The 22,717-nt window shown below is 47.1% G+C and overlaps 1 protein-coding gene across 7 annotated transcripts in view; it reads left to right on the top strand.

Moving 5' to 3' along the window:
• POP4 (POP4 ribonuclease P/MRP subunit) overlaps nucleotides 1-21,545 on the top strand; it is a 239,088-nt gene extending 217,543 nt beyond the window's left edge. For 4 of the 7 annotated variants that reach the window (XM_086945105.1, XM_086945107.1, XM_086945108.1 and 1 more), the window contains one exon: nucleotides 20,058-21,545. In XM_086945105.1, the coding sequence (XP_086801231.1) occupies nucleotides 20,058-20,194 (137 nt within the window). In that variant the 3' untranslated portion in view covers nucleotides 20,195-21,545. The remainder of the gene's footprint in view (nucleotides 1-20,057) is intronic. The other 3 variants (XR_015302419.1, XR_015302421.1, XR_015302420.1) reach the window with 1 other exon arrangement.
• The last annotated feature ends 1,172 nt before the right edge of the window (nucleotides 21,546-22,717 follow it).

Below are 22,717 nucleotides of genomic sequence, written 5' to 3'. Positions count from 1 at the left end.
GCAGTAAGTGCGTCTCCTGTAGGAGGCAGATATCAGCCTTCGAATTCTCCAGGAGAGACAAGACTGCCCTGCGCTTTACCGAGTTATTCAAGCCTCGGACATTTAAAGTGAGGAGGCACAACTGAGCCGCCGACCTAGGGAATCTTCAAACCTTCAAGCTGCGTCCCAGGAGATCCCTGCACTCCTGCATCCCCCTACTCATCCATTCTCACCGGAACTTGGATCCCCCCTCCCTACAACGAACCCCGCACTAAAGCTGAGCTCTTCTTGAATCAAAACACCCCCCAGGAGCCCTCCCTAACCCCAACCAGAATCCCCCTCCAGAACTCCCTCCACCCCCCAACAGTCAAAATAGTCCTGGGCCGGTCATGTCTTTGTTCAGGCCCTCGGAATGAAGTTGTGACGGGAAACGTGGCACTGGCAGTCCCAGCGGCCCCCCTCCCTTCTATTGCGCATGAGGAAGATACTCAGTCTTGTGTTGCAGTATCCTTGGACACCTTCTCGATAGCTGCCGCCTTCTCCTGTGCCACCGTCTCAGGGTCTGGCCTACGGGCCTGCCTGGGCGCTCGTCGACGCCGCACTTTCTGCCAACTCTCCCCCGAGGGGCGGGGGGGGTCTCTCCTGCGAGGGGTTGTCAGCATCCTCTCCGCCCCTCGAGGACTCCTCCGACTCTATCCCCAGTAGGGTGCACGCATCCGTCAGAGATCGGAACTGATGAAGTGCGCCATTCCATTTGAAAACCAGGCGGAAGGGGTGACCCCAAGAGTAAGGGACCCCCTTCTCGTGGAGGAACGAGGTGACCACCTTGAATGCTCTCCTTTTTTGTAAAGTTATAGCGGAAAGGTCCTGATCTAGCGCGATCTGAAGATCTCGATAGCGTAGAGGGTGCTTTCGGCGCGCTTCCTGCATTATCCTCTCCTTCAGTGGGAAATCCGGCAGGAACGCCAAAATGTCTTCCCTTTTTAGTAAAATGTCCCGAAACAGGCCCTGCAAGAACAGGGTGATGTCACCCCCCTCCGCCTTGGATGGTACACCTTGGACGCGTATATTATTCCTCCGGGAGCAGTTTTCTAAATCTTCCGCATGGGCCTGTAAGTCCAATTGCTGTTCCTGCAGGCGCAGCACCTCCTGCTGTAGTTGCTCCACTTCTTCACTCCGCGTATGATCAGCCTCTTCGACAGCGGCCACCCTTTCTCCCAGTCCATCGACGTCGCGGTGAAGCTCCCGATACTCTCCCGCCATTTCCTGTTTTAGGGTCTGGAAGTCCTCCCGTAGAGAGTTGAACAGGGATTCCAGGAACACCTTGGTAATCGGGTCCCTTCGTCTTCTCGCCTCACCAAGTCCATGGCCGTGGCCGCCGCCGGGCCTGAGGGGCTTTTGGTCCCCTTAGGTGCTCCCTTCGTCAACATGTCTGTGATGGTGCGTCCTCCCTTGCGTGATTCCCCGGACATGTCGGGGCCCGCCGGGCACGTGCCGCCAGAGGCCCCCCGCTATGGCTCAAGGTTGCCCCCCTCCGTCTCCACCACCAGCTCTCAGGCCCACCAGCCTCACCTGGGCCGCCTGTGCAGTGGTTACTCAGCTGGGGGGTCAGTCAGGCTATCCCACGGCGTTCACCAAGCTCCAGGACTCAAAAAGGGCCCTTACAATCCAGAGTCAGTCCGCCCACCGCTGGGCTCCTGAGAGGCTCGCCTGTGCAATATTCTAGGTGCCACGTGTCTAGGGGGACCCCCTCACAAAGGCTGCTTTCCGTCCACCAACCAGGGCTTCAAAGAGGGGCTCCCTCCAACTTGGTCTCGAGGGTCGAGTTACACTCTTAACCCCTTCGAAGCTAATGACGAGCTGGGCTCGTCATGGCGCTTACCTGCCGTGCGCGGATGACAAGGCCAGCTCGTCATGAATAATGGTCATTTTGGTTCTTCAGCGCAGGACGGGAAAACGCCTAGCAGCCATGTGGTTAAGGGCAGGCCGGCCCTCGTCACTGGTCTCTCACTTCTACTGCAAGGGTGTTTCAGGGCTTTCCCAGGCTGCCAGGCAAGTTCGAAGCTGCAGCAGGGCCCCCACGCTGTGCCAAGGCAGGCTCGACCGCCTCAAGAGGCCCACTCTATGTGCCGCCCTCGTGCCTCAGCGCTCCGGTCTCGTTTGGCGCTAGCCCTCCACACTCTCCCGGCTCTGCTGGGTATTCCTTAAGCAGTATGCCTCCAATCCCCGGCCTCGATTTTTACTACGCCTGCCTGTCCCCCTATGTCCTTTTCTGGCGGCCCCGGGGTAACGGCTATCCTTCCCGCTTCACCGGGAGTAGGCCCCTGGGCCCGGGCCTCGATTTTTGCGCTCCCAGAGTGCGTGTGTTCCCCGCCCCAGGGAGCCTCTCACCTCGGATACTGCTGTGTCTGTCTCCGCTGAGGGGCCCTCGATGGCCGGGTCGCCGCCCGCCGCTCACTTCCTGCGGCTCAGATTGCACCTTTCAGCTCCGGCACACCTCAGCCCAGGGGCACACTGCTCGGAACCCGTGGCCGCACCGCTGCGGCCGGATCTCCGGTTTGAAGCGCCGCCGCGGGTCCAGCCGCTCTGTCGAGGGGTGCACTGTGGTTTCTGCGCCAGGGGCCCCCCACTGTAGCCGTTGGAGGGGGTTCTAGCGTTGCTGATCGGGCATTTACCGGGGTCGGGTCGGGAGCCTCTTCAGCACACGTCCGCCGCGGTCGCCATCTTGGCCACGCTCCAAGATCTTTTTTTTAAAAACAAAAGACCAGACCTTTTTTCCAGGAGATGTTCAGTCGCCTCTCATGGATTAGTCGTTCAATGGCACTCACCTGTTTGGAGACAAGGAAAACTTTGCTCTCGAGCTGTTCAGCGAGTGCAGCGCCACGGCACATTCTTTGGGCTTATCTACCCAGCCGAATCAGCCCTACCACTCCTGTTGAGGTGTCCATAGAGGTACCTGTAGGAAGCTGGCTCTGTATATACTATACCAAAGTAAGGTATAGTGTGCAAAGAGTCCCCAGAGGTATAGCAGAGGCTAAATTAGGCAAGTCCTAACAGCTCTGTTTGTGGTAGTGTGGACAAGCAGTTAGGCTTATCTAGAGGGTGTATTAAGCATTTCACTCAATCAAGGCTGATGGCTAACACTTAGATACAGAATCCAGACCAATTAGGTAAGAATACAAAATGTATACTTCTTTTTCATTTTTGAAAACCAAGCAGGACGTGGCACTGGTAAGTAAAATATACTCTTAAATGCAAGACTGTTCAAGGAAATGCAGGTTTGTTAATTCTTTAGAAACAGTTTAAATTACATAGAAATTACTTTTCATTGCTCTAGGATTATTTTTTAGTTACTTTGTGTACTTGAGGTGGTATGCCAAGATACCATACACTAAGATTGGTCCCTTACAGATAAGTACGACAATTCTTAAGGTAAAGTTAAGTTACTTTGTTTTCATACAAACTCTTGGATCTGATGGATCCTAAAACGAATACTCCTCGGAACAGGAATGTTGCACAAAAGGGTCCACCTCCTGTTAGCCCTGACTCTGAGAATAATCAAACACAGAGCAAAGGGAGAGCAGGCGAGGGAAAGGGTATAGGGAAAAGGAACAGCAGGGGGTTAGACATCTGAAAGGACAGAAAAAACATACATTACTTTCTGTAAGATTCACTACACTCATGTAAATCTTGCTTGTGTATACATAACTACTTGAAGGAAACCAGGTAGAACCTGCTTCCTGGAAGAAACCACCTTACAAGTAATGTTCTCACACCATAACACCTGCTGAAACCTGTACAAAAAAAGAAGTGTCACATCTTATCTACTGATTCCAGCATGTTACTAATACTGTGATACAGCAGAATATTCAATTATCTTACGTACCTCATAAACATTCAAGGACATATTAATCAGAGAAGATACGAAGCATCAAATCCTGGAGGCTTCATTTAATCCAAAACAAATACTAACAGTCTTGTATTCTTGTAATCCAAACCAGACTGGTCAAAGAATACTCCGAAGAGTTAATTTGCCGGTTTAAGCTTTCACCTGGCCAACCATGAGATTAAGTAAGAAATGCAAATTGAAAGTAAGGGTATCCTTACCTCACTCTCCCAAGGATTGACTTGCTTCCTGCTTCATGAGCGGAGCTTCGGCACAATACAATTATACAGAGGAGTTCCTTCACTCCCCACGAGAGTAAGAACACAACCGCTTCCGTTTCCTCAGCACCCTGCAGAGAAACGAATCAGAAAGAAAAGTGACTGCCATATTGCGCTCTTGCAGAGTCCTCCTCTGGGACTCGTAGTGGGAAAGTAAGCTGTCATGCAGCGAACCTCTCTGCTGCGGCGTCCTTCTTCTTTACTTCAGGAAGACGATGTTGTGCCGGGAACACAGGAAAGAAACGGACCTCTGAGCTGCAGCGTCCTTCTTCCAGAACATGAAGCAGATGAATGGAATTACGCACAGGTTTCCTTGTGCATCTCGCAATTAAATCCCAGGTGCTTCCACAGGAGGACATCATAGGAACTGTAATCCACGTTCGACTGAACATGCTCTGAAGGCGTGGGAGGCCCGTAGTTCCTGACACAAACATCCGTTCAACACTTCGAATATGGGGAAAAAGTGTTAGTGGTTTTTCATTTAAGTACATGACTTACGGGTGGGAGTTTTGGGTGGTTAGGACAAAGGTTCCCCCAAGGTCTATGAGGGCACTCCTGTTGCACCACCAGCGGCACTGGGGCAGCTGGGTGCAGAATGCAGGGACCCATTGTTAGCCAATGTGGCTAAGGGAGCCTTTGGGTAGGGACTGCTGGCGAGCAGGCCACTCGGGTGTGGAAGCTAAGCTCCTGGGGTTAAGGTCAGCACTACAGGGGCAAACGAGCAGCACCGGAGCTGCACCGCCAGCGGCACTGGGGCTGCCGGGTGCAGGGTGTAAAACAGTCTTCAGGGACCCTGTGCTTTTCAGTGGATACCTTCGGTTTTGAGAAGTTGCTGCAGGCTCGGACAGGGAGACTTCCTGAAGGTGACCACTGGCTGGAGAGGTAAGTTGGGATCTTGGGGGATGCCTGGTCACCATCGGTTGAGCCACCCAAGGCCGTTGGGCGTCGGGTGGAGTGGTGTTTTCTGGTGTCTGGTTTTCTTACCAGCTCTCGTCTCCGTCGGGCCCCTTCAGGTTGAGGCTGCAGGCGTCTTCTTGAGTAATGAGGGAGGTCGGGGTATTACCAGATCTCAGGTTGAAATTGCTGGGAAGACCTTGCTGTGATGTTGGGCCTCTCGAACTTGGGCTATGGGTATCCGGTGGTGCACAATCGCAGAGTCGCCGGAATCTGTATTTTGTGGTGAGTCTTTGATTGAGCAGATCCGGTACCCACTGGTCTTTTAAGAGGGTTGCAGGGTAGGTCCTCCGGGCTCTGGGGGTTGCTGGCTGCTGGACTCACCGTGGTTCTTGCTGTAGGCAGATCGTAGCCTTGACAGGCCGGTAGGACTGGGGCCAAAGCAGTTGGTGTCTCTTCTTCCACCTAGGTCAGCACAGCCCTTCAGGCCTTCTTCTATCTTACTCGAATCTGAGGAGGCAAGGTTCAGAGTTGCCCCTGTAATACTAAATTTAGGGGCGTTAAAGGGTTGTGCAGGTGGGGACCAATGGGTCGCTTCCTTGGGGTGGGTACACCCCCTATTATGCCACCATCCAGTGGGAGGCGGCATGAGCCTCTTCCTAATTTGCTTAGTCCTCCATCTTCAAGATGAAGGGGACTGAGATATGTGCTTTACCTCGTCCCCCCACCTAAGGGGTGGGGCTGGCAAAGTTGGGCACACCTCTTCCTAGCATGATTTTCCTGCTGATTCTCCTGCCCAAAGTGGGGCCAGAACCGGTCGGAGCCGGTTGCTGGGCGCAGCAAAAGGCAGGGACAGCTTCCAAAGGTGGCAGGCCTTTGAAGCTTCCCCTTTCGTGGACCCAGCCCATCCAGTGGAGGAGGCATGACACTTCTGCCCAAGATGGACTTTGTTTCTGGACCAAGAGAGTGCGGTCTCTCTACCCAGGGGTCCAGAAACCTGGGCTATTTCTAAGCTGCCCTCTGAGTGCATTTTGCATTAAACCCATTACTAGCATCCGTGTGCATTTTAATGTGCTGAGAAGTTTGCTATCAAACGTCCCAGTTTTTAGTAAAGGCATTATGGAGCTGTGGAGTTCATAATGACCAACTCCCAGACCATATACTCTTTATGGCTTTACTACACTTGCCATGTCTAAAAATGGGCTTAGACACTATAGGGGTACAGGGCTCATGCCACAGTACCCTAACATTAGGGCTTGGGCACCCTGCTAGAGAGGTGATTTGCCTAGGCAGTGGGATGCAGGCATGGCACACAAGGATGTGTGCCATGTTGGCTCTTCACTTTTCTCTGCACAGAAACATGCAGCCTGCAGTGGCAGTATGTGGGTGTTAAGACACATGGCCCCTAAGGGGGGCACAATAGGTTCTGCTGCCCTTAGAAGCCTACTCTGGTCACAGTGCCCTTGGAACCCATGGTACCTTTTACAAGGGGCTTACCTGTGGCCAGAGATGTGCCAATTGCGGGTACAAAGGTACAGTTTGGGAGAGATTACAGGCCCTCGGCAGGGACCCAGGGCACATCAAGTCAGGTTGCATCAGATGTCAGGCAAAACGTCTGTGGGGGATATTAACTATGCAAAAAGGGACACTTTCCCACAGTACCCCATACCATCCACCAATCCAACCCCCATAAAGCGCCCAGGAGTTTCGCAGTTGAAGACATAATGCCTACCGCTCCATGGTCAAGGTCACCAGGCTGCCCAGTCCGCTATCCTACCTGCTGCAGCCCTATGTGCCAAATCATTTTAGCATGCCTTTTGAGTATTCACAGGTATTCGGTGCGAGGCAGGTGCCCTACCCTTGTTTCTATCACTTCTGAACCTTCTATCTACCCCCAGGCGAAAGATAGGGGACAACCTTTCGGCACTACCTGCAGTTCATTGTGGCACATGAGTATTTGCAGTTACTGTGCTCCTCTTTGGTATTTTGAGTGCCCCTTGGTGTTCTTGAAAGTGATGGCGGTGGTAGCAGCACACCTTCGGAGGTCCTTGATGACTGACTGCTGAAGGCGAGCTTGTGTCAAGCAGTCGTCAACCACCTCCAGACTACAGCACCTGCCTCTTCAAATACTCACCTTCATCTGAGCCAATGTGGACACAGTTCGATTTCATGCCTTTTCCTCAGGAAAAAATCCAGGACATTCAGGCTGTCATCCTGATCTTTCAGCCTTGATCTTTGATATCAGTGAGGTCAACTGTGAGGCTTCTGGGACTGATGGCCTCCTACATCCTGCTGGTTGAGCATGCCAGTGGCATATGTGGGCTCTGCAGTGGGATCTGAAATCTGTTTCCCAATATCAAGGGGATCTCGTCAACTACATACAGATTTCAGAGGAGACTGTGAAAGACTTGCAGTACTGTTTACTGGACCGTAATCGGATCCGCAGCAGACCCCTCTCCCTTCCCCACCCAGAGCTGATAGCAGTAAACCGATGCATCGCTTATGGGTTGCGGAAACCTGGCTCCAGATCAACCTTCTAGGTCTGAGGGCCATTGAAAGCCTTCCTCCCATCTATTAAGGGAAGGCTGGTTCCGGTGCACACAGACAACACCACCACCATGTGGTCGTGCAACACAGAGAACTGGGCCGGTTCACGGATCCTGTGGCATGAGCCCCTGCACCTCTGGAAATGGCTGAACCACCAAAGAATTTTCATAATGGTGAACCACCTGGCATGCTCTGTGAATGCCCGCGTGGCCGAACCCAGCCTTTGACGTTTAGCTGATCACGCGTGGCACTTATTCCCTGAGGTAGGGCAAGGTCGCTTTTGCGAATGGGGAGAATTTGGACTTGATCTCCTCCCCACCTCCAGGAGCGCGCATTGTCAGCACTTCTGCATGTTGGAGTTTCCAAGACATTCCTCATTCCGAGCCGCATTTGAGTGAAACTCTGGACTCTGTATTCCTTCCTTAAGATACAACTCCTGCTCGAGTTCCCGAGCAGATCTGGACCAACCTGTCCCAAGTCATCTTAGTGACTCTAGATTGGGCAAGGAGAGTATGGTAATCCGAACTCCTGGGACTGAGTATCTTTCCTCTGATCAGTCAGACCCTCTGTGAGGATTCTCTGTTGCAGCAGCAGAGCAGGGTTCTACACCAGAGTCTTTCCTGATCTCTACATTTATACTTGGAGATTGAGAGATGACAGATGACCACATTCATTCTCCTTCACAAGGTGGTTGATGTCATCCTGGCAGCTAGGCATACCTCGACAGAAACTGTACATGCCTGTCTTTGGGACAAATTTGTGGCTTGGTGTGGTACTTGGCTGACAGACTAAGTGCTCTGACGTTTTCCTTTTTCTTTTGGCCCTAGCCTGGCAAGGCTTTACCCTGGGCACAGTAAAGGGGTACCTTCCGACTCGTTCTGCTTTTTTGAAGTTGCCGTATCAGCCTTCATTGAGTCTCCAGTTGTTAATGTGGGGTATTTTTTGTTAAAAGGGTTACAATACTTGTTTCATTTTTCTCCCTTTGTCATGCCCCAGTGGGACCTTAACCTGACCCTTACATTCCTGATATGCATTCCCTATGAGCTGCTTCACAGCTGCCCTTTGCAGCTTTTCACCATCAAGACAAAGTTTCTCGTTACCATTGCATCAGCACTATGTGAGTGAGTCTCAAGATCTTATTGTCAACCGACCTTAAACCACCTTCTTTCTACACAAGCTTGTGTTGCGCAAGCAGCCATATTTCTTGACTAAAGGCCTGACACCATTCCACATCATCTTGCTGACATTCTTTTCTCTGCCTCACCCCTCTAAGGAGTTTGAGAAGACTCAATTGCTTGGACCCCTAGGGAACACTGCTTTTAAATAGATTATACCAAAGTACACCGGGTGGCATGAATCGAAATCATAAAATTTTTTACCAGACCTGCAGGTATAGTGACTTGAGTAATCCACTCAACCTAACTGTAATGTACTTGACCTGTAAACTGGTCTCTAATTGTGTGATCCCAGTCAAATATTCTATTTCACAATCACCTTTTTCTTCATTATCACAAATTAGAGCACCTTCAAATATGAGTTCAGCAATTCTGCTGTACAAAAACATATTGATTTAATTGACTAAACGTTTGATGTATGTGTAATAAGAATCTAATCTGCATATAGGGGTACACTCTGCATATAGGGGTGCACATGACCCCTGACTTGCCTCTTAGTTCATGAATAGCATTGTCACCAGAGCGGGTTCAGGAATGTTTCTCAGTTCATGTTTAAAAACTCACTTCTAGTAAATATATTACTAAAGTATGATATGGTAGCACATCATTTAGAAACCGCACGTGTTCCTTGAAATAGCCACACAATTCCCCACTAATATGCAGTTTTCCCCACTAATATGCAGTTTTACTATTTAGCATATAACCAATAATCTGCCAAAATTGGGTTTCAGCATATTTATCATTTGTACATTACCAAGTAAAGTGGTCTGACTTGTTTTCATTCTATTGAATTTTTTTATTACACAATTGCAAAAAATGTGCTTTTATAACTACTGAAATATATTTAGAAATGTCTATACTGGTAATTCACAAGCTTTTTAAATGTGCGTTAAAAAAGGACATCCTACTGCTTTTCATTCCACACTTTGTACAGCACATGTCGAGGATAAAATAAGCAAATTGTAAGAACACGTAGGCTGACATTTGACCTGTGTCTCTGAACACTCAGAAAATATGAGAAGATAAAAACAAGATTTAAAGACCTCTTTATTGCTCATTCACTTTCTGAATGAACAGAATACCTGTCCTTTGCCATCTCACCAGAACAAGCCAGTAGACCCTAAAATAGTTCACTTTGATAAAAACAGACTCTCCGTAGCAAGTGAGCAAGTACATTTCTCGATGCCTGGGTGGACAATCTGCCCTTTGTGGGGTTCTCTGGAGCTTAAAAAGGCAACCATCTTCCTCTAGATCTTGTCCACCTTTAAGATCATGCATTGGCCCTAAAGCAGTTTCTTGAACGACTTCATACTCTTTCTATCAGGGTTCATTCTTTCAGTGCACTTCCTGCCCTGAACATTTGTCAGACGACTACATGGGCGTCCCTCCATAAGTTCACATAGCACTTTTGTCTAGACTGCCCGGTTCGCCAAGGGAGGCATTTTGCTCACTCTCTGCTGCAGGACTTTCTTGTTTGAGTCTTTTCACAGACTCTCCCCCAAATAAGAACTGCTTCTATATCTATTCACAAGGTGAGTAATCTGCAACTAGTAGTCTCTCAGAAGAAGAAGGTACTTACCTTCTTTAACACTCTTTCTGCTACAGACTATCGAGTCGCAGATTCTCACAGACACTCCCACTCTCCCCGTTCAGTGAACTCCATTAATGAGATCCCAATCCTATTAATTTTTACACTGGGCATATCAATTTGCTTTTGCGACTCTGTCGGGGGCGGGGACATTCGAAATCAACTGACAGAGTGGTGCCTATATAGGCTACAACCATCATTTCCGGAGCTGAACTGTATCAGTACTGAGCCACACGGCACCAACTACTGGTGCCCAAAGGTACTTCTGAAAAGTTTCTAAATCCAGTCTGATAACTGGGGAATATTCAAAAGGTGAGGAATCTGTAGCAAGATAGTCTTTACCAAATGTAAGTAATTTGTTCTTTGTGTAGCTAGATTAAGTGTTGAAGCTAAATCGAATGCTACTGTACATGTTGATTGAAAATTTCAGTTTTGCTTTACCCATCCTTTTGGAAGGGATCACTAGTATTTGTTTTTATTTGTCTGGGTGACGGATTACACTTCAGAATGTCTCTCACTGGTGCTGTCTTTTTAGGATCGTGAAGTTGGTAATGTAGGTGCTCAGAGGGCGTGTCTGTGTGTGCGTGTGTGCATTTGTGCGCATGTGTGTGTGTGTTGAGAAAACAGCAAGGGGAATAACGGATACATTTTAGAGGATATTTGAGAGTTTAATTTCAGTAGGAGGTTGTAAAAGTAGGGGGTCCATTTTCAGAGGAGTATAGGTTCTGGTAAGCAGGGGAGGGAGGAGTGTTAGAGGAAACTAAGAGAGAAGGTAAAGCGAGTAGGATGAAAAAGCATGCACAGGAGGAGAATGGGATTGAAAAGCATAAGACAAATGGTGCCAAAAATGTCGAGAGTTATGTGCAGGAGTTATCTTTGAACTTTGCATAGTGCAAACATTTCGGTCACAGTAAAGGCCAGAGGAGAGAGCGTTCTGTTAAAGGATTGAGAAAGAGGAAACCTAGATTCAAGGAGTTCTCAGAGTATGGAAAGAGACTAGTTGTTCTTCGGAATTTGAAACTGACTCTGAGAAAGAGGAGGAATTGGAGAAAACTGAAATTCCTCTTTGAAAAAAGGAGAAAGTAAGTAATTTTGCTGAACACATTAGGAAAGTGATGTTTGACCCACTAGTGGGTAAGCATCTTTTACCTCCATAGTGTATTCCGGCTCAATATGTTACATAGTATGTGAAGTTTTGGCTAAGAAAATACATTCCTAAGAATGTTGGGGATCGGACCATGGTCTGAGTGCTCACAACCTTCTCCCCCTAATAAAGTGGCAGTGACTCCTGACTGAAATTCTTAAGCCTTGGCCATCACTGGAAAGCGAGGTTGGGATGACAGAAGGGGATTGGATCGAGGCCCGAGGAATTGTCAGGCTAGAATGTTAGGCTGGTCCACTAAAAAAGATATTTGATTGAAGAGAGGCTGTTTATAAATGAGAAACAAGTGGTTGTTTCAGAGCTGCATCAATGGATTCAGCTTATAGTTTGTTCGTCGGGAAGCCTAGATACTGCCCTGTCTGCAGAGAAAAGAAAAACTATTTTACTGAAAAGTAGACTATAAATTAGTGGAGCAGGCCAGCCCTGGTCACTGCATCACCAGGGCATCTTTTGCCTGTGAAAAGAGCTGCTTTTATGGAGTTTGGTCCTATCTGTCTGCTTCACAGAGTGCAGAATTTGTCCAGCAAAGAAGAGGTCATGCAAGAACTACTCATGGGGGAATATTGGTCCGAGATCTATAACTGATGTGTTCAAAAGTCAACCATTCTTGTATCGCTTTCTGGGTGGGTGGCAACTCGCCTACTGTGTAAGCAATGGGGAGAGAATTACTTGGTATGTATGGGTGTTGCAATTTTTTTTTTTCAATTTTTTATTTATTATGTTTTGGCTCTCAAAAGAGGGCCACATAAAATTTACACAATAAAAGCAAGAGACAAATACATATCACAATTATAACGTTTGGAAACACATATTTAAGTACAAAACTAGCATACAATAACAACTCTACAGCGGGTCGCAATGTCAAACATCTCCAGAGGCATATTAATAAATAGCTAAAAATCCTTTAAAAAAGTTAAAAATATGGAAACAGAACATTTCATTAGGAGGCCAATAAAGTGCATGGAGAAAGCCATTCAAAGTGGAAATGCCCAGACGGATACAAATACATTTTAACCATCTAAGACGCAATTTACGGAGCGCAGGGCAGATCAGTAAAACATGCATACAATCCTGGGTACTCAATTTACATAAATTGCACATAGAAGAGGAACCATACCATTTAGATAAGAGTAGATTTAAAGGAACTAGGTCGTAACGTAAAAGAAACCAAAATCTACGAATACCATGCGGCAGGTTCCATGTAACATAAGGTTGGGCCAACTTCATCACATAGGCATTAAGGAGAAGGTCTACATTCCTTTTTTCACCGATTAACTTTTTATCAGACTGAAAACATAGATCCCACGAGGCCTCTTTTAAAACGAGTTTTAACTGTAAGGGAGAATACAAAAACAAAGTGTTTTCATCTAATTTTAGAAGGGTTACGGCTTTTCTAAAATTCCTTACAAGTTGAGAAAACTCTTTAAAATTAACCAATAATTCGCTTCTGAGGAGAGCTCTCATCGTCCCTAATTCAGCTCTAGCCAGGCAGGCCACCCATCTTACTAGGGCACATAATCCCTGTACCCAGCTGCTCCTGAGACCGAAGTCGAGCCTGCAGGCAGCCAAAGAGCACGCAGTATTTAGGGAGGATAGGGATCTTAGTAGTCTCCCCTCAATCTTATGGCAAAAATCCCAATATTTCACCTCTATAAGTTCTATACTATACAATATCGTTGCGGGGATTTTAAACCTATACACCTCCAATAAGCACGAAAAGTGCCTTTTCCCCGTAGCCTGATAGAGGGAATTTAAACCTTTGCCATGGGCGAGGGCTTTGCGTGAACTATGCTCAATATGGAGCCTCTCACTCAAGTTAGCCGTGATGATTTTCCCCAGGAAGGTATAGGAATTAACAACCTCCAGTTTTTGGCCGCCGATATACCAACCAAAGTTTACAGATCGGCACTTCTTCTTACCGGCTATGCACATGACTTTACTTTTGGATATATTAATCTTCATGCCATGGGCGGCAGCAAAGACATGAAGAGCATGTAGCCGATTTGTAAGTCCTTTAGGGGTCAAGTCTAAAATAAGGACGTCATCGGCATACATCAATCAGGATATAGAAGTCCCCCCCACCACCGGGGCAATACCCTCTCGGACAGACAAGGCGGCTGGTAGGTCTACCGTATATAAGGAGAACAAAAGGGGAGCCAATAGACAGCCTTGTTTAAGGCCATTCAGAGATGGAATTTGATGGGGTAGCCCCCTTTCGCCCCCTAGCAAGACCCTACATCAGGTCTCTGTATGAAGAGACCGAACCAGCTCCAATAGATAGGCTGGAACGCCAAGAGCTGCCAATTTTCTCCACAGCGTTCTGCGATCTACTTTGTCGAACGCTGTGGAGAAATCAATAAAAGCGGCATACACAACCCCCCCCCCTCTCACCTGCATGTATTTATCAGTAACCACATGTAGAGCGGTAAGGTTGTCTAACGTACCGTGGCCCCTCCGGAAGCCAGTCTGTTCAAAAGGCAAGATATTGTTCTCCTCGACCCAATCGGAGAGAGAGTTTAATAGACATTTCGCAAAGACCTTTCCGATACAGTCGAGGAGGGCTATCAGACGATAATTGCTGGGGCTATCCCTAGTTCCCTTCTTAAAAATAGGGACCAAGATACTTCCCCTCCAGGAAGCAGGTACCGTTTTAGACAAAAAACAGGCTTTAAACAGTGGATACAGGATTTTACTCCACCTTAAAGGATCCTGTTTCAGGACCGTCATGGGGAGTTCGTCAGGACCCATTGCCCCAGAGGCACGCATATTTTTTATAGCTATCTCAATTTCTTCCTCTGAGGGATAGTTAATGAGTCCTTCGGGTATTACATCTAGGGTGATATCTTCACCTGTAATACCATTGCCTGCATAAAGGTCCCGAATATAAGTAATCCATACCTCTTCAGCTATAGAGATGGGAGAAGGGCTTATTCTGGTACCACATCCCTTCCCGATTATTGCCCAGAATTCTCTGCTCCTACCATGAGCAACTGATTCCCTCAAATTGATCCAAACAATATCCTCCTTTTCCTTTTTTATTTTCACCTTTAGTCTGCATCTCTTTCTTTTTAGCCTAGAAATTTCTTTTTCTCGTTCCATAACTCTATCTAGATATTGCTCACGGACAAGTTTATTTATTTCCTTATTCAGGCTGCGCAGTATGCTAGGCGCCACTACCCCTTTTCTAGGGCGAGAAGTTTTTTTTACATGTAAAATAATGTTTCGCATGAATTTTTCAAAATAAACTATTTCATGCCCACGCCACTCATTTAATTCTATTAGAGTTTCAGATAATAAATCCTGTACCCCAATAATGGCGGCGGGATTCCAGAAACACATCATACGCTGCTACAGTGTCTGAAGAAAGGAGGGGTGACAGGCTTGGCCTGGTCATGGCTGGAATCCTTTCTCACCAACCGTAGCTTCTCGGTAGAGCAAGGAGGAGCACGCTCTGACACCTTCGACCTCGGTCAAGGAGTGCCGCAGGGCTCAAGCCTCAGTCCAACCCTTTTTAATTTATATGTCACCCCCGTGGCTACTACTGCGGAACGATACGGGGTAGAAGTAGTGACATACGCAGACGACACACAGTTGGTGGTCGCTCTGACCCAACCTGCTGAACAAGCCGCCGCTAACTTCTCAGCATGCCTCCAGGATATGGCGGGATGGATGGCGAAGAATTGCCTCCGTCTTAATGGTGACAAGACTGAGGTGCTGATTGTTGGAAAACCCCCCTCAGTCTGGTCATCTGCTTGGTGGCCGCAGACCCTGGGGCCCCTTCCTACCCCTAGTGATCAGGTCAAGAATCTGGGAGTATGGGTGGACTCAAAGCTGGACTACGACTACCACACTAGACGGGTAGCCGGTACGTGCTTCTCGATTCTACGGAAACTCCGCAAAACCATCGACCTGCTCCCAGAATCATCTAGGAAGACCCTGGTCCACGCCCTTGTCACGTCAAGACTGGACTACGGCAATGCCCTTTATCTGGGAGCCAATGCCACTAGCCGGCGGCGACTGCAGACAATTCAGAATGCTGCCGCTCGCCTGGTCCTCCGGCTGCCCAGAAGAGCCCCTTCAAAAAAATCCCTACAAACTCTACATTGGCTTCCGATCAATGAAAGAATTGATTTCAAAGTCCTTTGTATTGGTCACAGGATCGTACATGGCAAGGGCCCGGCCTTCCTGCGGAACCTTCTTTGCCCCTATACGCCCACTCGACAACTCCGCTCGTTAGGAGCAGGCCTCCTCGCTGTCCCCAGACACAAGAAAGCCAGAATGGGAGGAAGATCCTTTCGTACATTGGCGGCACAGAAATGGAACTCTCTCCCCCTGAGCTTAAGAGTGGAAACATCGGAGCTCATCTTCCGTAGAAAGCTCAAAACATTCCTCTTCCCTAAAGATTAACCCGTCTTGTCTGACTGACGGAGTAGATGGCTCTTCTGACAGCGCGGGGACACACTGAAAGTGTAACCATGCGCTTTACAAATTCAGAAATAAATAAAAATAAATAAATAAAAACACCTTCCCGAGGAAGCGTGGAAGGCAGCGTCACTGCCCTCAAGAGACCAAGGCGCAGTGGGCATAGGATTTAAGGAAATAGTTATAAACAGTATACTGTGGTCGCTCAAAGATGTAGGCATAATCATAAAATCCTGGATATAAGGAAACAAGCCATAGTCTGAGATTGCATAATCCAAGATAGAAGACCCAAAAGGAGACTTATGTGTAAATTTGGCAGGCACATCGGACGGGAATCTCCCGTTTAGTATAAGTCCCTCAACAGCCGCTAGTTCTTTTAGCAGAATCTTCCCTCTTTTATTAGTCACTAACTTATCAGGGAAGAGAGGTTGGGGAACAAAGTGCGCCTCTTCTTTAGATTTATTTCTAAAAAGTTTCAGACTAGCATTGGAGATTTTGCAGTTCAGATCTCCTACAAGGATAATTTCCGGAGGGGATGCAACATTTTTAATTTGCTCAATAAAACGAAATACCTGCTTCAATATGAAATTAAAACGCTCTTCTGGGGGAATATACACATTGAGGATAACAATAGGAGACTTTATACAGTTACTAAACAGATTTTCAATGGTTATAGCGTGAAAAAATTTACATGGGTCGATATAATGGGAAAATCTCCACTGCCATTTATTTGATAATAGACAAGCGATTCCCCCCCTAGCGTGACCTTTCTTGGAAGGGGCAGCTGGCACTTCCAAGGCATAGAAATCCTTCGAAACATCCAGCTTGTTAATGCACCAGGTTTCCTGTATACAAATCACATTTGCTCCTAGAGAGAATAAAAAATCAAATTTCTCTGGGCTACTGTGAATCCCTGCCGCATTCCAAGAAATGATTTTCAATGGGATGTTAAAGATGATGAAACAATTTGGGGTTATCTGTGGTTTTTGTAGATAAAGCACTGTGCAGCCAATTCCACCGATTATTATCCTCTATAAGGGAGGAGTTCTGAGGCAGCGGGAGTGGCTTTACCTGAGAGACCGAACGTTTTCCCTTAGAGACCCAAATCTTCAGGTCTCTTAAGAGGGGAGGCTACCCCATTTTGTTTATCACCCCTTAGTACCATCCCAGGGGAAGGATTTGTATTACCAAGGTTAAGAATAGGGAGAACATCAATACCTGTGCGTTGAAAATTCTCGGCTTGCTGTAATATCAAATTTACAATGATAGGAGAATAGAATTTAACCCTTATACTCAGCACCCTATCGCCACCATACAAAGAGACTAACTCAATGTCCCTAGATTGAATGTGGTGAAGACTTTCAATCTCGCTAAAACGCTTAAGAAGCCATGCTCTGTTTAGGGGTAAGTCAGCATCAAATAAAGGTAAAAAGTCTAACGCAAGAGTATCCACATGCGCCTTTGAGTTTTTTGAATGGCGCGCAGGAAGAGTGCGGTCTCCAGTCTCTAGGGCGGAAGAGAAAGGAGGGGCCAAAGGGTTAAGGGGCCCTAGTGGATATAGAATTGGGGCTCTTGTCGCAGTCAATGGAGAAGAACTTGGAAGAGGGCCTTCCAATTGCGGCATAACTTCCAAAGACGTTGGTGGACACAATTCACTTTCCACCTTTAGAGATGTAGAAGAGGGTGGACACAATTCACTTTCCACCTTTAGAGATGTAGAGGTGGGATCCAAATCTATTTCTTCGTTCTCCAGTGCAACTTGAGAGTTTTGGAAGATTATCCGTCGTTGCCTTTTCTTCCTGTATTTTCGGATTGGTTTCCTTTTATTCCCTTTGTTATTTCTATGTTTACCATTTTTTACCTTTACCTCTTGTTTATCTTCGGTAAGATCTTTTTTATTTTCAGACATGAAGATAGGGAATAAATCTTGAACCACTTTAGGGCCGGGAGTAGATTTATTTTCTTCCTCAATCTCTAGAACCGAGTTCTTAACGCAATTAGGCACTGCGGTTAAGGGCCGCACTGCAGTATGCATTCCATGAACTACGTCTGCAGCCTTTATGTCAGAATCCACTATGAGCACATTTATTTTCCCATTTGGAGAGCTGGGCTCAACTTTGGAGGGGGGGACACTCCTCGTATCTGGGGATTTTTGTAACAATGTCTTCAGTATTTGGGTGACTGAATCCAGGATACAATCCGAGCTGCCTACAAATTTCCCCAGGAGAAATAGAATGGAGGCTAGTAATTATTCCAAGGCAATCATGGATTCTGAGATCGGTTTCTCACTAGCTTCCGCTGGGCGACAGATACCAGATAGATTGAGACCCGAGCTCCTGGAAACATTTAACAGATCGGACATATCCTGTCCGTTTAACGAAGGGGTACTACTATACAACATTAACCCAGATGGGGTAGCACCCCCCGAGGGCTTAATAGGTTCCTGAATCTCCAAATTAGCTGTATTTACATAGCGTCCACAAAGTTCAAGATCAATGGATAATGATGACGAATCCCCACCCAACTTGTCATTCAGAAGAGCTTGAGGCATAGGTGGTTGATTCCCAGGTTCTCCTTCAGATACGAGAGCTCCAAGATTACTCTCCCCCTTCCCTTCAGAGTGTACAGGGGAGGGATACACCGCTGCTACTGTTTGCGGTGGCGTGGTCAGCAAAGGAGGAGGCAAAGAGTCTGTGACACCTTGAGTATAATCCTCCTGGACTACGGCGCGGAGAGCTTCCTTTGTGGCACAGTTAGACTTCTTAGCCGTAGGAGTGTCCCATAGCTCAAAGAGTTGGCATTGACCCTTCAACGGGGGATTATTCACAGATTTATTTCTTGTGCGGATGTTATCTATTTTTGCACCAGGTTTTCCTCCCACTAACCTTCCTGAACGTAACTTTTTAGACATCTTCTGCAGATTTGTCCCACAAGTCAATATTTTACAAGTAGTTTACCTCCAGAAGAATAGACACAAGATAATACAATATTCATAAAAGAATAAATATAGTTCTGGAGATGCAGCAGTAACTGACCAGCAGTAGAATGCAAAGGAGCGACGAAGTAATTTCAATAAATGATCCTTCATCCAGCTGCCAAACGTGTATGATATGAAAAGCGACAAAGTCAATGATAAAAAGTCAATGAAAATAACAGGGCCCAGCCCAGCCTACCTCAGCCACTGAGGGCCACAGAGGGCCCGCCCTTTGCCCGGCGTCCCGCGAGGGAGGTGTGCCTCTGTTTTAGTACGCCTCCTGGCGCTGACGAGTGACCACGCGGGTTGCGTGGTCTGCTGGGAGGTGTAGTCCTCCTGCACTCCGCTCGGCAGCCGGCTCCCCAGATGGCAGTGGGAGCGGGGCTGGGGGATGCAGGGGCAGTTCAGGGGCAGTTCAGCTGCAATTGAAAAGGGCTGCAATACCCCGCAATGCTCGAAGGGGCTCCAGCGACTCAGAAGAGTTCAATGCCAACAGCGGCGGCAAGTAGGTAATTTAGAAAGCGTATGGGTGTTGCAAGATAGTGAGGGGTTTCAGGCTGAACTCAGTAGCATAGCCCCTTCAGGAGAGGATGCCAAAGGGTTTGAGTTTTGGCACTAAAGACAGAAAGATGGTGGATTAAAAGGCGGAAGTGCTCTTTGAAAAAATGTTATAGAGTAGTATCAATGATAATATAATTATCAATATATATTTGGTGGAAAACTAGGACAAGGAGATGCAGTCAGTCATTGATCTGAGAGAGTAGACCCATTGGATCGTTTACTGTCATTGCAGAATGGAGTAATACATCTGGTAAGGGATTTGCTGTGGAAGGGGGATTGGTTTACTTGTTTAGATTTTAAGTGTGTATGTCTTTCTCTCCATCTGAAGATATTTGCATTTCCGGTGGGGAGTGATGAGGTGGAGGTACAGGAGCCTTCTCTTTGAAGTATCATTCTGTCTGTGGGGTTTCATGAAGGTTCTGAGTTTCCTGGTTGAAGTATTGGTAATCATACCTTTGTGAATCGCCCCATGTTTAAAGTTGTTAATCAGACATATCGTGGAAGCTTTAATTTATGAGGTTCAAATCTGTGTTTTTGTGTTGTACACCAGTAACTCATTACTTACATTATCTTTGTGTTGGTTCCCCTCAGTGATTCCTAAGGTTAACAGTGTGTTCAGCGTGGAGATTGATGGCTTTGTCACCTACATCTACGGTAGTAAATTCCAACTGAGATCGAGTGAGCGTTCAGTCAAGAAGTTCAAACCAAAAGGAAGTATAGACCTGTGATCCAGACCTGAAAATGGACAATCTTAATGCTTTGAATAGAAGGCAAAAACTGAACATTATACATGATCTGGCGATCAATACATATGTATTTCACGGACTTACTGGTATAAATCTGTATGTGTCTTCTGGTGTTCCTGCAAGCTGCCAAGACTCTAAATTGTGGTAAAATGGTTTCTTTGCTTTCGTGTTACCTTTTTTGTGCTATATCTCATGGTTTGCTGCTGAACTAGTATTTCCAGTTTTTCTTTCACTTTTTAAAACTACTATTTGAGATATTTTAAAATACATTTCAATTTAAAATTGATTCACCTTTAATCTAAAGTCGTGGAAGTTCAACCTGCAGCCCAGTCAATAAAGCTCTAATGAGTACTGGAAATCTGGATCGCTTCTGAGTAAGTGCTATGCGTACTGTTGTATCTCAAAAGGTTACGGGTCCTGGTATAATTTGGCGACTTAGAAATTAACATAGCAAAATATTTCTTGAGACAGGCTTGCTTTTGCTTCATATAATGGAATCTTATGCAGGCACATTTCCACAGCAAGATCTCCTGCCTGGAATTGTAGCCTCTTCATGCACAACCTTCCAATTTTTGAAGTGTGTAATGTAAGCTCTTGTCCAGTTTTCTTATTAGTCTGTAGTAAAAGTGCAGCATGGAGGCGGGGGGGGGGGGGTTGAGATCGCACATGCTAGAGGCATACCACATAACTTATCCAGAAAGAGTACATTAAAATGTAATCTCATTTAGAAACCTAGTTTGGGATATATAACTTGCATAACTGAGAAGTCTCTGACCAGTTGATATGGAAGACATTTAGCTACTACTATGCTCACAAGGCAACAGTAAAGACAAGGTAACCCATGCTCCTTGTCAGAATTGTTGCTGACGGGCTAGTTTTGAGTTGTAGCTGAAAACCCAAGACAGTTTATCAAGTTCTTCTGTTTATGCCTGGGTTACTCTGCTATCCAATCACCATTTTCCTGGAGCCTTAAAGCCTTAATGGTGAATAGTGGAAAAACAAAGTGAAGAGCTACCTGTGGGTGCCCATTTATTTTTGTTTTGTTTTTTGGGGGGTGGGAGGAGTAGAACTCAGTGATGCATATAAAGTTAGGAATATAATTGAAGTACTGACTTGAACTCGAACACCACAAATGCAAACTCAAAGGACTTTGGGGAAAGAAAAATATTGTATTATCCTTTGATAATATTAAAATTCTTTAGAGCCCCAGTGGGGTAGCACATGTCCTCTTTTTTTAGAGGTCTAAACCCCAAGTAGAGATGACTCGGTTCCTAAGTTTTTGTTTCAAAGTATGTTAATAATGTTATGCATTAAAAAAGAAAGTAAAAATGTCCATTGTGAATGCGTTCCTTTATTTGTTGTGTAATCAGCCTTTTGTTTATCTGCTAATAGGGTTCTCCGAATCTGACCTTTCATTGTAGGGTGCAATGATCTCAGACGTTGTGATGGGGAAGATGCAGAAGAAGCATATACTGCCCCAACTGAGTGCCTTGCTCAACACAAGCTTTTTGTAGGCCTTATCTGATAGAGACGTCTAGCCAGCAGATTCCTTAACTTAGAATATCCCCAGACGTCAGACTGGATCCGGAAAACTTTCCGCAGCAGCACCTCTCTGCGCCGGTGGCGGCTCCGCCTTGACGTCGTCCACGGACGTGACGTCAGCAGAGCCGTATATGCCCCTCCCGGCACGCTGACGTCAGTTTTCTCTTTTTCCGTGTCCCAACGTGGATCCTGGAAAACCAGCAGGTCCTTGACCTGTTTTTCTGGTCTACTTGACGCCTTCGGCGTCCCGGAACAGTGTGCAATGCCTTCGGGCTTGAAAGCATGTGAGACCTGTGCACGTCGGATGTCGGTACCAGACCCGCACGCCACCTATATGTGGTGCCTCGGGGTGCACCACGACTCTAAAAAGTGGGACAATTGTCAACGGATGAACCCGAAGTCCTTACGGGAGCGTCGTATGACATTGCTGGCCGCCCGGCTGTCCGGTCCTGCACCTTCGTGTCGCCGCTCTTCCTCTCGGGATCGAACCCACTCCTGAGGTCGTTCCCGCAGACGTCGTTTGGAGGCGGATAAACACAAGCGTAAGTCCAGGAGGTCTTCCTCCCATACCCATGACGCTGGCACCTGTCCTTCTCGCTCCCTGCCGGAACAGGCTTCCGGCGGTCGTCTCCTTCGCACCCCCCCCTTTCCGGGTGCCTGAGCGACACAAGCCCAAATGGAGGCTTATTCTAAAGCACTCCACTCTTACTTTGGGTCACCCCCTCTCCCTGGTGCGCCTTCGGGTCCCATAGAGGTGTAAGGCACTCATGTCGGGTCCTCGGCGACAGATTAGTCCTCTGTAACGGCTGTGTGCATCGACTCCGGTTCCGGAGCTGATACGACGCTGACAGGACACGGCCCAATGGGTCCTCCCTGGCGCCTGTCTAGCCCACTCCGTCAGTCTCTGCATAGCCGTGAGCGGCTTCCTGTGCTGACATCGGAGGTGGCGCCGGGCTCAATGTC

The sequence above is a fragment of the Lissotriton vulgaris genome, chromosome 12 (assembly GCF_964263255.1).
Source record: "Lissotriton vulgaris chromosome 12, aLisVul1.2, whole genome shotgun sequence".
Taxonomy (NCBI): domain Eukaryota; kingdom Metazoa; phylum Chordata; class Amphibia; order Caudata; family Salamandridae; genus Lissotriton; species Lissotriton vulgaris.
Note: the sequence above shows the minus strand (reverse complement) of the source record. Positions and strands in the feature narration are given on the sequence as shown.